The sequence below is a fragment of the Ruditapes philippinarum genome, unplaced genomic scaffold (genome assembly GCF_026571515.1).
Source record: "Ruditapes philippinarum isolate M1 unplaced genomic scaffold, ASM2657151v2 ctg2268_1_1_1_1, whole genome shotgun sequence".
In the NCBI taxonomy this organism is placed as follows: domain Eukaryota; kingdom Metazoa; phylum Mollusca; class Bivalvia; order Venerida; family Veneridae; genus Ruditapes; species Ruditapes philippinarum.
This window is the reverse complement of record NW_026867202.1, coordinates 146156-161304: the sequence shown is the minus strand read 5'-3', so window position 1 is coordinate 161304 and position 15149 is coordinate 146156. Positions and strand designations below refer to the sequence as shown.

At 31.4% G+C, this 15149-nt stretch overlaps 1 protein-coding gene across 1 annotated transcript; it reads left to right on the top strand.

Moving 5' to 3' along the window:
- The first annotated feature begins 3876 nt into the window (after positions 1 to 3876).
- Positions 3877 to 5967, top strand: LOC132735278 (uncharacterized). The gene has a single exon (XM_060722217.1). It carries the CDS (start codon positions 3877 to 3879, stop codon positions 5965 to 5967), a length of 2091 nt encoding a protein of 696 aa, XP_060578200.1.
- The last annotated feature ends 9182 nt before the right edge of the window (positions 5968 to 15149 follow it).

Genomic DNA, 15149 nt, shown 5'->3' with positions numbered 1-15149 from the left:
CGTGGCACATCACATGCTTTATGCAAGAAATGACAGAACCATCAATTTAAGAAGGACGGTCAGAAAATATCCGGACTTTTCATGCTCCTCTCTTTCCACGTGCAGCTATATACACACATTATATATTGGTGAAAACTACATTCATTCGACAATAACGTGGTTAGTTTATTTTTAATGATAGTTGTGTATACACAGTATTTTGCCCTCTGATATATGATAGGTGTTTCGTCTATCATGGACTCTTTGTTAGAGGAACAACGCTCTGTAATAAAGTTTCTGGTTGCAGAAGGTGAAAATCGTCCAGAGGCTTAAAAAAAGATTTTCTGATAAATGTGTATCACGTTCAACCTTCTACAACTGGGCTTCTCAGTTTCGTGAAGGCAGAACAACTGTTTGTGACAGGCCTAGGACAGAGCGGCCAGCTGAGGCGGTGACCCCAACAATGGTAGGAAATGTTAAAGCTTTTGTCAACAAAATCGTCCAGTACTTTTGGAGGAGGTAGCCAACAAGTTTAGCATCGGTGAGGCATCGGCACACAAGATTTTACACGAACACCTAGGCATAAGCAAGGTAAGTGTCAGGTGGGTGCCTAGACAGCTGTCCGCAGATCAAAAGGCAACCAGAGTAACCAATGCAAAAGAACATTTAAGTCGTTTTAATCGTAAAGGAGATAAGTTTTTGAACCGCATTATTACTGGAGATAAGATGTGGGTTCATTATTCCGACAAAAGCTCAGTCAAAGCAGTGGAAACGAGCTGGTTCCCAACCACCTTAAAAGATTAAGCTGTCTCCTTCGGGTGGCAAAGTCATGCTTGTTGCCTTTTGGGATTCACGAGGAATGATACTTACTCATTCCATGCCAAAAGGTCAAACTGTCACCGCCAAGTACTATTCTGAAGTAATTCTGAAAAGTCTCAGAGAAAAGCTGAAGCAAATGCGTCCCAGGTTAGCACAGAAAAATGTCCTATTCTTTACGATAACAACCCCTCCCATACCGCCGCAGCTACAGTGGAGGTTATCAATTCTTACAAATGGCAATTGTTGTCTCACTCTCCTCATAGCCCAGACCTCGCCCCATGTGACTTTTATTTGTTTCCAGAACTGAAAAAATTGCTTGCTTGAAAGAAATTTAAGACCAGGGCGGCTTTGATATCTGCTGTTACACAGTACCTAAAACATAGGTCTACGTCATGGTTAACAGTGGGAATACAAAAGATCCCACAAAGATGGCAAAAGTGCTTAGACGTAGGAGGAGACTATTTTGAAAAAGTGTAGAAAGATCTTTTTAAATGTTGAATGGTTTTCGAGAACGAGTCAAAAGTCCGGATATTTTCTGACTTCCCCACGTATTTATCTAATTATTATGAACTTTACCATTGTTTCAATATTTACACATTTTGATATTTCGTAAGTATTGTTTTAAATAAAAAAGTAGCCTGGTCTAGGTGGAATCGTTTTTATAGATGCATGACAATGTTTTATGTATAAGCAAGAAGCAAATTTTTTCATATTATTTTTTTTCAAATTAACTTAAATCAATTTATTCATTACTACAGTGTTCATTTAATTTAGGACTGTTACTGATCATAGAAAATAATGTATTGATATATTAAAAGCGTATCATTGATATTATTTATACACTGTATATAAAACTAAAGCTAGAAAAGTGGTAAAAAAAACTTATATAAACTGATATGATTGCCTTAATACATATTCTAGTTTTTTGTTATCAAAAATACAACATACTTATAGAGTAAATAGGAAGAAAGTGGTAAAAACTTAAATACTATGCATCAACTGTAATCATTGTGTTATGTTTGCTTGTTTTAGTCATCAAAATACAGCATACTTTAAAATAGTATCTTGTCGTATAATTAGTTTTCACTTTTTCTGAAAAAATAAATTCAGGGTTCAAGCTATTTTACAATAATTATACCATTAATCACATGACTAATGAAACACATGCCATGGACCGTGTTTCTTTTTAAGATCTTGAGAAATTTAAGTAACTACAAGAAAGGAGGTAATAAATGTCATATATTTAAAAATTCATGAAAAGAGTTATCTTCTTAAAATTGAAAAGAAAGAGGAAGAAAAATTATTATAAAATACCCAACATTTCACAATTGAGAAATTGATAAAAAAAATGATGTTTCCCTGAAAGGTGTTTGAATCTACAGACCTCATTCTTTACAATTTACAGCATATAAAAACAAATGTTAATTTTCTTCTACTACTGAAAAGTGTTTCTTTCAGAGAAATGAAGAATTAGAAACGTATAAGGTAATAACGAGTTTCATAAATAACCGAATTAAAGAAAAAGAGAAAGAAAAAACACAATTGGTATAACATTCATAATGTTAAGTAAGCTATTAATATTCTTCAAGAATTTATTACTAATGAATATGATGATAAATACTTCAAAGATGTATCATTAGGGTGAATGTGTTAGAAAATAAATTGTTTTTGAAAAATCTATGTATCTGTCAGAGTTGGTCTTTGTTTTGGGGTCCGCCTGGGCTCCTTGCCACTGGTGCTTGTTGCTGGGTCTTATGTGGGTTGCGTTCATTAAACACCGCCGTACCTTGGTGATCTTGTTTAACATATTTTAAGACTTACTGAGGAAATCAATATATGGACATTTTTTATGTCTACTACGCAAACTATATGAAGAATAGGCAAGCTCTGGGCATAGTTATAACATATTTTCAAATGTGTTTTTGTACATGAGCTTATGTAAATAAAATGACCTCAGGGCGCAGCCAATTTTGACCCAATGGGGGCATGATTTACATAACTTTTGTTAAAGAACACAAGGAAATGATCAAAGTTTATCAAAGATATCACAAAGATTTCATTTCCTAAAGTCGTTTTTGAGCTTCTGTGCCTTTACCATGTATAAGATTTAAACCATTGATATTAGTTTTGTGGAGTTCATTCCAGTGAAGTTGATCAAATTAGGCCATGATTGTGGTTTAGGAGGAAATGTTGTAAACGTGCATAACGAGTTAAATAACGATGAAACAAAGATAAACATTACGTGTTCACATCTGAGCACTCAGAGCTGAACAGGAAATGCGTTCAACCAGGTTCCCAACCCATTAACTATAATAGCAGGAATTTCCATGATAAAGAGCTAGCAAATTCAAAAGTATCATAGAATATAATGGGTACTGTTGTTTGCATTTACTCATGCCCTTTACCAATTTTACCCACAAGCATTTTAATATTATCATTAAATAATCTCCAGAACCAAATAACTATTTAGTTAATTACACTCCGACTGTTTGCGAGATTATTTCATAGTAATTTTACCATTATTGACCCTTTCCAATAATGTTTTAAATGGACTGTACTTCAATATTCAGAACAGAGAAAACTTAAAAGAAAGTATATAACAAATGTCAGATGAATAAACATTCATAAAATAGTTATCTTATTAAGACGTAAAGAGAAAAAGAAAGTAAAATTACTTAAGAAAACCTAATATTCCAGATTAACAAATGCAAAATGAATAAAAGAAACGCTTCGCTGTAATTTTCTAAACCTCACTGCATGTAGAAACAAAAGGTAATTTTAAACACTAATAATACGAGTAATGTTTAAAGAATAAGAAATTAAATAGTACATGTGTATAAGAAATCAATGATGAGTTTCAGACATATTGATAAAATAATTATTAACAAAAACCACATTCATAAATAATACAAGAATTTTCTATTGATAAAAAAAATTTATTTTACACTGGAAAGTGAGTTTTACAAAAAGCAAAATTGTTTTGAATAATCATTACAATTAACAAATATCATCTTACCAAATAAAATCAATTCAAAAGAAATTAGATAAATTAATATGTTAAAAATTGTATTTTACAGAATGTATCAAGTGCCAAATTACACTCGAACTGTTTCAATGAGATTATCTGAAGTGCTATCTGATATAGGTGTTGATGAGAGAATAGTGATGAAGAGGAGAAGAGCATGGCTTCTGACAGAAACAATTGAAAATGTAAATAACCAATTATGGAATAAATATACTCATATGTTATACTATTTTGGGAGTCAATCAGAAGGCACAACTACCATAGGGATAAACTCGGACACCGATGAACTTTATTGTTTAAATCATATTCCTGTAATACAAGACTGGTGTGAATGGATACCTGGTCTACCTAATCTATTGATGATACAAGATGATTCTGTATCTCCTGGATATTGTTTACTTCAGTTGCTTCAACGTGATGCTCCTCTTCCTGCTGATGGAGAATCTAAACAATCCTTCTTCAAAGACAGACCAGGAAAAGTACTGCTAAAACAATCTTTTATGTCTGATGATAATTTAGCCAAACTAAAATCACATGGACCAGCAAGAGTAGATCAAGGATCACATGGTTGCAGTGATCGAGACATTGTGGTAGCTCTGCACTGTAAAACATGGCCACAACAAGCTAGACAATGGTTGGATCAACAAGGTGAAGGTCAATGGCCGTCTGCTGAAATGAAACAATACTGCAGTAGAACAGGATGCTTTGTTGTTCCTGTTGGATGTAAAGGGGGTGACATAAGGCAACTTGAATGGAGAATTTCAACATCTTTAGCTGAAAGGTGTTTAATGTTTAACCTGAATATTACACAGATTCGCTGTTATGTCTTAATGAAAATGGTTATAAAATCATTCCTTGATCCACAGTTTGAAGATGTGATTTCCAGTTACATGTGTAAAACTGTACTCTTCCACTGTATTGCCAATTCACACTTTTACATTTGGAGAGAAAACAATTTACTTTCTTGTTTATCACTGTGTTTATATCTCCTGTATAACAATATCATAAATGAAAACTGCCCACATTTTATCATTCCAAGGAACAATTTGATGATGGGTAAGATATCACCTGTAGTCAAACCATATATTCTGGCAATAATCAACAACATTATCAATAGTGAAGGAGTGGCACTACTTGGTATTAAATGTGATGATCTTGGTTCCAGGCTTCGTCACAAGTTAAATAACTTATGTCCATTTAAGACAAGTGAACGCATTTCAGCACATTTATTATACGACATGGCTAGATGTGTTTCTATTTCATTTAATAACAATTATGTCACTTTAAAGAACAAACATCCTAATGAAGTTGTACAAACATTGACAAACTGTATTTCTAAGATATTAAATGATAAACATGACGGATTGGTTCAGACAGCCTGTCAACTTGTGGCACCATGGTACAATACGACCCTTGGTTCTGTATTTGCCTCCATCAACATCAATCAGCAAAACTCTGTATCAGTTGATGCCCTGAAACTAATCTCACTTGGTCTGAATACAGATGTTGCATCAAGTAAACTGAAATTAGCTTCAATCTTTTACAGTGTACAAGAAATTCAAAAAGCTGACCAAATACTCAGTGAAATTGAAAGAAGCTATGATCTGCAAATTGTTGAGCCAGCCTGTTGCTGTTATGACTTTGAAAAAAAAGCACATAGACAAGGATTCTTTGCGACATGTGACATTCATAACGAAGATGCCATACAGTATGCAACAGCATCATGTGTCAGGTTTCTGCCATGTGAAATTCACTGTGTACCCATTGAACTCAGATATGAAATGGTAAGATCTACACCGGAGGACAGAATATTACTTACAGAAGAAGACGACTGGATGGATAATGTTGTGGTGAATTCTCTCCCTTACCTCTACTTTCTACAATACAAGGTTAACAGCCATCTTGGGAGAAATATTGAAAAACAATCTGCTCTCTCAAAACTTTTCAGAACCATAAAAACCGAGCCAAACCTTGGTCACCGGGAAACAGCTTTCAATATTCTCGGAAAGTGTATGGAACAAGAAGGTAGAGTAAGGGATGCTCTACAGTGTTACTTGATGTCGCTTAATCTAAGGAGGAGAAACAATGCTGCAAAGATTCATATCTGCACACTTTTATCTGTATTGGGAAATTTCAGGGCATAGAATGTACCACAAAGAGGTGGACATAACTCAAGTGTAAATCATGATGGAAGAGTGACATATAAAAGTAAGGAACCGTCCTGCTTAACATTACATTGTATACGTCTATATATGTAAAATATTTCTAATTATAAAGACAAAAAGAAACTTATAACTTAATGAAATTCAGTCATTTGTAAAATGGAAATAACAAAATTATAAATTATGATAAAAGAGAGACATATAAAAGTAAAGGAACCGTCCTGCTTAACATTACATTGTATACGTCTATATATGTAAATATTTCTAATTATAAAGATAAACAGGAAACTTATAACTTAATGAAATTCAGTCATTTGTAAATGGAAATAACAAAATTATAAATTATGATAAAAGAGAGACATATAAATTTAAAGGAACAGTACTGCTACACACCAAAATATATGTGTAAATATTTGTTGTTAACATAATTTCAATCTTTAATAACATTCAGTCATCCCTAAATGGAAAGTGTAAATATTTTCAAGCATCTGAAAATAGTAGAATTACACAACTGGATGTAAGAATGGCAATTTATTATTTATGTTGAACATGTCATTGTGATATTCATGTACATATATAGACTAAGATAGATATTACATAAGTTTCTTTGTATACTGAATTTATTTCAGTGATAAAATAAAAAGCTGTGTCAGGAGAAATTGTTTTAAGATCCCATGTTAGTACTTTTTTATTAATTGTATTATCATTGCTATTTTTTTATCCGCAATGTACTTATACGCCAGACTGCGAGCATTTTTATGATTTTTGTAGAGGGTCACTTAAGAAGCATTAGTGTAAAATTTGTTCAAATCCAGCATTTGGTTTAGAAGTAGAAGATATTTAATGAAATTGAATATAATGACAAATGGCAGAGAACTTGCCATCCCAAATGTTCAACTTTGAGTCAGGTGACCTTAAAAGAGACAGTTCTTTGCACAATTTACTTAGATGTAAGTGAATTTCGCTAAATCTAGGTATCCGACGTTAGTTTTATTTTTCAGTTAATATATTTAAATTGGATTTTGGCTATTTTTTGCAGTTCTAAAGTTTTGCTTTCGTATTTTCATACGATTTTATTTCCAGTGGTTTTAAATTTTCGTATTTGCTTTTACGGAAGTGCAGATGATCCCAACTTCATCATTACAGATTACCGTAAATTGCTTTGCTTTTCAAATAACTGAAGGAAAATAATCTGGTCTATTTTATATGAAAATACTTTTGAATTGTATATGCATACACTTGTTATACATTGACAGGGTTCTATACGGTGTATCATTATATGGAACGTCGATATTGTCTTTGTATGTCATACATCTTGATATTCATGTATGCGGTGTTCATTTATAAATTTTATTGTAAGATTGTACTAGCTGTAAGATACTTGTTATAATTATTCAATTGCGTCATTACTTTATATCAAGTTAATCAATTAATGAAACAATTTTCATATATCATTAATACATTTCAATATCATTGAGAACTTGTTTTATTACATGTGTAATAGTAAGAATTAACTGCAGTGAGAAATTTGATGACAAACAGTGACTACCGTGACACCTTATCTTTATTATTCAAAACATTTACTATAGGAGCCAGCGGAGGTATTGTGTACCACGGGGAGCATTTTTGATGCCCAATTCTTTGTAGCATTCAACCCCGGGATGGATGTCACGGCTTAGTCAATGAAAATGGCAGCTGGAAGTCTGTTGTGTAGGACCCCGACACGATAGGCAAGGACGCTACATGACGATAACCAGCGATGCTATTGAACGAGCCCGACACTATTAGGCAAAGACAGCTAGGAACATAAGTTTGTCACTTCAACGTGTTACTACATGTGTACTATAAGAACAAAGAATAAGGACGTACTTTTCTGTTATTTTTATTTTTCCATTTGTAGATATTTTCATCTCTTTTGTAAATAGAAATTTGTTTATTTTTACTATTTTTGTTTTCATCGTATTATCTGCTGTTGTCTGTCCATCCCTTGACACACGTTAATCGGTTTAAACCTTTAGACCGGTTAGAAAATTTAATAATTAGTAATATAGGTTATTAGACCAATAGCTAAAGAAAGTTTTTATTGATATTTGAACATTACATTTGTTTCTTTATGATAAGATATGACGTTTTACTTTAATTCCAAATGTACTGTTTTCTGTTTGCGTTCTTATATCCTTACGAAGATCAATTTATCCATAATGGGATATATTTTGTAATCAAAATATACATACAAAATATGCTACCTTATCAATAAAAATTATAATTCTAAAAGTCTAAGATTTCTTTAAATGGAGTATGTTGAACTTTAACACGGTTGTTAAGTCGTCGTGTATACAGTAGACATTTGCTAACCTTGACACTCCTTATTTAAAACTGTTCGTATACATGTCTTCTGGTCGGACACTAAGACCCTAACTCTAGCTTTCACTCTCACTGACTCCTTTTCTTATTTGAGAGGGGAGGTGGATTATCCTTTCTGTTGCACAAAAATGTTAGCATATATTAAAAGCACACAAAATATTTCTTTGCCTCAACTTCATCATTTTCCAATTGGCATAAATGAAATAATTAAACACAATAAAACTAAATTATACATGATATATTTCTCTCATAAAACATGGTATAAAACAGAACATTAAATTACAATTAGAGAAATGATAGAATATAACAAATCACAAAGATACCTTAACAACGTCATGTTTTATGACACAAATATAATTCAACACACGAATCAACATCTTTATTGTTTATATTAAACAAACTCATAATTTTCATAAAATTTGAAACATTATTTTTCTATATTGTTTTTCATAAAGTAACTTTACATGATTCACATTGACATATTTCTTATGATATAAACCTTTTCAAGCATTTTCAAGCGTCCAGGGATAAGCCAAAAATATTTAAGAAAAAAAAAAAAACAATTCAAGATTCAAGGAATATTTTACATCTTATGTGGGATTCTGATTTTGCAGTATATATCACTATATTTCTGTTGCGTTACAAACACAGTATGGGCTATTTTTTTGCATATTTTGATCTCTTTTTGTTTATGTATGTGGATTGAAACCGCCGTTTGCAATTTGTTAATTAATATCCTTGTTCACTTTACGTTATTTTACTAACATTTTCATGAAAATTTGCATGAATCTGGAGACATGCTGCTTTTAAATACAATGTAAAATTTTCTAGACTTTTCAGCAACAATTTTTCTATGATTAATATTGATGCTTTCTATGATAAATATTCTTTCATTTTCTCTAACAAGCAAACAAAAACTCATAATAACATTGTTAACTAGTCCTATATTGTTTTAGGAATTATTTATTATTATTACCAAGGGTTTTAATATTTGTTAATCTAATGGCATTTTTTATGAAACAGACTAGTCCTACATTAAACTTGGAATTTTGAATTACTGTTACCAGGGGTTTCAAAATTTGTTAATCTAATGAGTAAATTTTTTACCCAAAAATGGCTTATTTTGTGACTCAAATATTTAGAAATTTTACTCTTTCACTCCCAAAAAAATAATTGCCAACAATAAAAATACGGTAGAGTAAGGAATGGGTTAGTAATTTGAATACCATAATATTCTAACCATAACCCTATATATTTCAAGAATTCTTTATCACACTATTTTATAACATGTTACTAGAACTCAAATGAGTTAAATTATAATGCATCTCATCCAAATAAAATAAAAATTGAAAAATTAAATAAAATTATCCGCATTATTTACAATTCCTACCTATATATACAAGTGTTTGTATAAAGAAACTAAAACAGTTTGTAAAATTCACTTGTTCATCTTAAAAAGCTGCCATGATGAACTAAAAACAAAATTGTATCATTGTTAACACCCTTTGTACAAAGAAATATATCCATTGTAGACATATTGTTGATATTAAGGCCCAATTATTTTATACAAAGGCCCAGTTATTCCCAAAAAAGGTATGAGATTTAGTTAAATTATTTGCTATTTTTGTTATTTCATTAGTAATAAGTAATTCAGATTGTTTCACTTCCAATGTTACTTTCTTAATGTAACTGCAGCTTTCATCTTTCTATTTTCAATAATTATAAAACATGTTTTCTTTCCATGAAAGGAAAACTTACAGTTATTTCGGCGATTTAAATTTACATAAAGATAAAGGTCATACAAGCATATCAGTACGTCTTAATGATTTTTTATCTAGAGATTTGTAGATCGAATCTGAAGCCTCTATCTAATTAAGATGTCAAATGTTGTATGTTTTACCAGGCAGGCTGACAAGGACAAAAATTAACATGTTCTTATTATTCAATCAATAATGGGGCATTAAAACATTATTTTCTACTAAAGATCCTTGCTATAAAAATATCAAGTTTCGAAATATCAAGTTTCGACCCTTTTAAGATTAACAATCTGAATGATGAAGGCCCCTTGTGGCTAAGGGTTGAGGCATCAGTATTACCATCGTTAAAGAGAGGACTTATTTGGCTGGATTCTATGCATTTCTTAGGAGATTTGATTTGGAGCCCTGATATTGTCTTAAGTTTGTAAGGTTAGAAAACAATCATGTTTCCTGTTTCGACGCCATATGACATGACCTAAGTTTTGTTGGTGCATGAGTGAAATACAAAAATAAAAGGAAGGATGATGAAGGGTGTTCATTCCCTTAACAACATACCAGCTTACATATATGTATAGAGAGTGAGAAGTAAGTATTTACACTATATGGAAGGTAAATGTGTTCAACATGAAATCTCTGATAATAAGAATCTATAAATCTATGATATTAACAATCAGCAAATCTTTTAAAAATATTATGTGTTAAAATCAAAGTTGAACAAATGTGTACAAATAAAAATATTGCAATAAACTACAATGGCTTAGAGAATCATGTGTTTCTGTATTTAAAATCAAACTGGTACTTGTATTTAATATCAATACAATCAAGAGAATGACACTTTATTTAACTACAGTTGAACCTGTCTTTAAAGTCCAGTCTGGAAAATATTACCAATGCAAATTTTGTTAGATGTTTTAATTCTTGTTATTTTTAGCTCTGCCGACTATCTTATTCAGCTGACTGTTATATGGATCATCATCCCTTTATATTCAATCATTATCATCCATGAGGAATGGGGGATGTTGAAAGTAAAACGTTGGATACAAGATACAAGGTGATCACTATAGCTCATCTATAGCACCATGTATAACTGTATACTAAAGTTTAAAAGTGTGAAAATATATAGTGTTTCAAGCATTTGTACTATTTACATATCCAACATGAGAATGTGCTTGTAGTTTTTTTTTCATATAGTAATATATCTATCATATATACCTAACAATATAAACAAATCTTTGAAGTTAAAATGTAATAAAAACACCATCAGAAAATAATTCTACGATGAAATAAGATGTCATTCATCTGATTATATCTAGAAAGCTAATTTAGCTTATTTAGGTACATGTACGACGTTGAAAAATGAAATATAGACATGCATGAAATTTGAACATTGTAATTAAAGATATGAAAATCATACTGACAGTGAAGTAACTTACATATTTTCATCAAAATCTTACTGTTATATGCCAAACACAGCAGTAAGCGCTTAAACACAAATCTCTAACTTTTACACTGACTTTATTCACAAAATGGAAGAAATTACTTAGATAGCATTATTCTTAATAAACGTTAAAGCTACATACAACGAACAGAAACATGGAAATACATTTACATTTTTATACTTTTACATTGCAGCCACAAATATTATAAAATTGCTAAAAATATTCTAAAAATGATGATAAATAGAGTTCGTTATACAGATATGCCCCTGTTCCAAATCTGATAATAAAGAAAATATATAAACAAAATTGTTATGATCCAATAACGGCAAATATATAGCTTTAAACATTTTTATGGTCATAATGATTTGGAGATCACCATCATATTTCAGGTCACCACTTGATTTCAGAAAAGGATGAAGCTTTCACTCAGAAGTATATTGTATCCAAATCAATACTGACTTAGCTTGAAAAATGTAAATGTAACAACCAAGTCAAAAGTTGTTCTGATTGATGCTGACCAAATATGATACTGAATCACTTCTAAAATGCAAGTTCGAAGCAAAACACTTGAACATATGAAATGGTTAAAAACTCCCATTATCTTGTTGCCTTAATGCAATAACGGGTTAACTCAAATGAAACTAGAACTGTGTCTAAAGGACACGGATGCCCCCACCGACAACATATATATGGTATATAGTGAAAAAATTAACAAAGGGCCATAATTCTGTTCAATTTGGTCGCAGCGAAAATTCCTTCCTTTACTTCCATCTACACATTAAAGTTGTTCATCCCTGGAAGTTAAGCAAAATCTGCCATCCGGGTTAAGAGGAGTTGCGTTCATAAAATTTCTACGTAGTATATAGTGAAAAAATCAACAAAGGGTCATAATTCTGTAAATTTGGTCGGAGCGAAAATTCCTTCCTTTACTACAAACTTAACATTAAGGTTGTTCATCCCTGGAAGTTTAAGCAAAATCTGCAATCCGGTTTAAGAGGAGTTGCGTTCACAAGATTTCGGGACGTACGGACAGATGAACGGACGAACGTACGGACGGACATACGGACGGACAAGTGCAACGCTATATGCCCCCACTTTGTGGGAGCATAAAAATAAATTGGAATTAACCCGTTACTGCACTAAGGTGAGAAATTCTATTGGTTTTAAATGAAATACATGAAACATAAACTTTTTATGAAGTAACAACATTTAATATGAAACAAACAATGATTAATAACATGAAATATTGCAGTTCACAGTGCAACAATGATTAAAGGAATATTATTACTTTTACCTAACTGCAGTACAAAAATATGTGCTAAAAGTACCATGTGATTTTGCAAGTATAAAAAATCTTAACAAAAATAACTTGTTTTACTGCATGTCTGGCCGATAAATAAGAAACTATAATTACCATTGACAAGGTTTCTCCCTTCATTGTCCTATAATTGTACAAATGGTTAAAACATAGAGAGCCCTACAACCTATATGTTTAAATAGCATAGTTTTTTTGACCATTTTAGTTGATAACTGCTCAGTTTAAAGGTATAACTTTGCGTGGTTATATAACTAGTAAGCACGGCAAAATATTATCAAAAGACCCCTGAATGAAGTTATGTTGATGCCTTAAATATAATGACAATGACATGGTAGAATATTTCATCTTGATGTATCACGGCATAGCAGCATTCATCTAAAATAAAATCTAAGATAATTTTAATAGGACAGCAATTTCTTAACATTTTACAAAAATATCAAACTGAATTTTTTGTCATAAATATTTGTTACGTGTTTCTGTTAGATATCCTATAACAAAAATCATTTTTATTAAGCTGGACTGACTGAAAGATATTAATAACATGTTTAATAACAAGTTTTAGTCACTTTTATGCCAGCTTTCAGGACTTTTTAGTGCTGATATCCTGCAGAAAAACATGGCTTGGTTGTGAGTCCTATATGATAAGGTCCATGGTCAGCATAAAGAAATATAACCCTCTAGTAAGTTATTGATTTGAGTATCAATTTTTAGGCCTTATTATGGGTTTCGAATGGAATATCAAAATAAACAATTTTTTATCCGATATTAAAGGGGTTATCATGATATTAATTGATCAAATTGTAATGTTAATCATTAACTAACAATGATTAGGCCAAAACTATTTTGTATATAACAGAATTTCAATCATCATGTTTTAACATTGAGAGCTAAAAATCTCAAAATCAAATCACAGAACTCAGAACTTTACAAAAAGAATATAGAAAATAATAGCAATATTTTTTAACATATTAAATAGTTTATATAGATTAACTGATTAATGCTTGCACTAATGCATTTATCAGATCTTAATTCCAACACATGTTATTATTCAAATTTATAAACTCAGATATTTTTTATAAATTGTCTTGTATGAACCTATAATTTACTAACAAAAAAATGGCAAAAAATTAATTGGCAAAAAACAACAAAACAAAACAAAACACCAACTTAATCAGTAAAAGATGATCCTTGGAAATCATTAAGAAAACACATATCCAACGCTTTGTTCAAATATAAAATGTCATGTACATTTATCAAGTAAATGTTTAAAAAAACATGAAACTAGATGCTGAATGTTAATTCTCCCAGCTGGCCATGATTTCTTCTCCCAGATGATAACTATATTGGTAAACATGGAAACTAGAGACATGTTCAGGTGGTATATTTTCGGATCATACATAGTTTGTAGTTATCTGCAAGTACACATGCGGCCTCGTTGCTACCGCCACAATAATGTGACGAGGAAAATACTGTCAGTAACTTGCCCTGTTGGTGTACCTGGTCATATAATAATCAGAACATTAATACTCTAGTAAAATATACTTAAAACCACCTTTTCCTTCTAGTAAAATAAACTTATGATAACCTTACTACGCTTAATTCTTGTATGTAAATATCCTGCTTTGAATTTGGAACAGTCTTATTTCATTTGTCCTACAGTCTAACCACAATGAGCTGAGCGAAGTTTAGAGACCTAATAGTGGCAGGCGGCGTTGACGAAAATACCCGATGACGTCGACAGGTGTGTAATTATTTACAAATATGTGTGTGTGTATTTGAGGCTTGTGAGTGATACATAAATATGTATATATAAAGGAGCCCGGTTAGAAAAATATGAACATGTTTGTATAAACAAAATGCTTGTGAGTGATATATGAGCATGTTTGTATATAAAAGAGGCTGATAAGTAGATGTCTTTATTTCATAGAAACATCCAAATATTATTAGCACTTAGCATTATAATTGGCTGTGTAAAATAACAAGAGCCCCACAATGCATCTTGTTCAGCTAAAGTAAGACACTGTCTAGCTACCTTTCTCATATAAAAAAAGCTATTAAATGTTTCTAGATGACAATGGCGCAAAACCAACATATCATTATACGCCCTGAATTCCGTTTACAAGAAAGAAATTAGATATTAGCTGAAGCACATAAACCAAAAGGGGGGATAATTACCAAAGAGCTCCTTCATCTGAGATGCAGAAGTCGGCCGATTTTCTTTACTATGTACCAATTGAGCATTCTGGGAAATGCTACGTAATATAATGAAAGGTATCTAAGATCTAA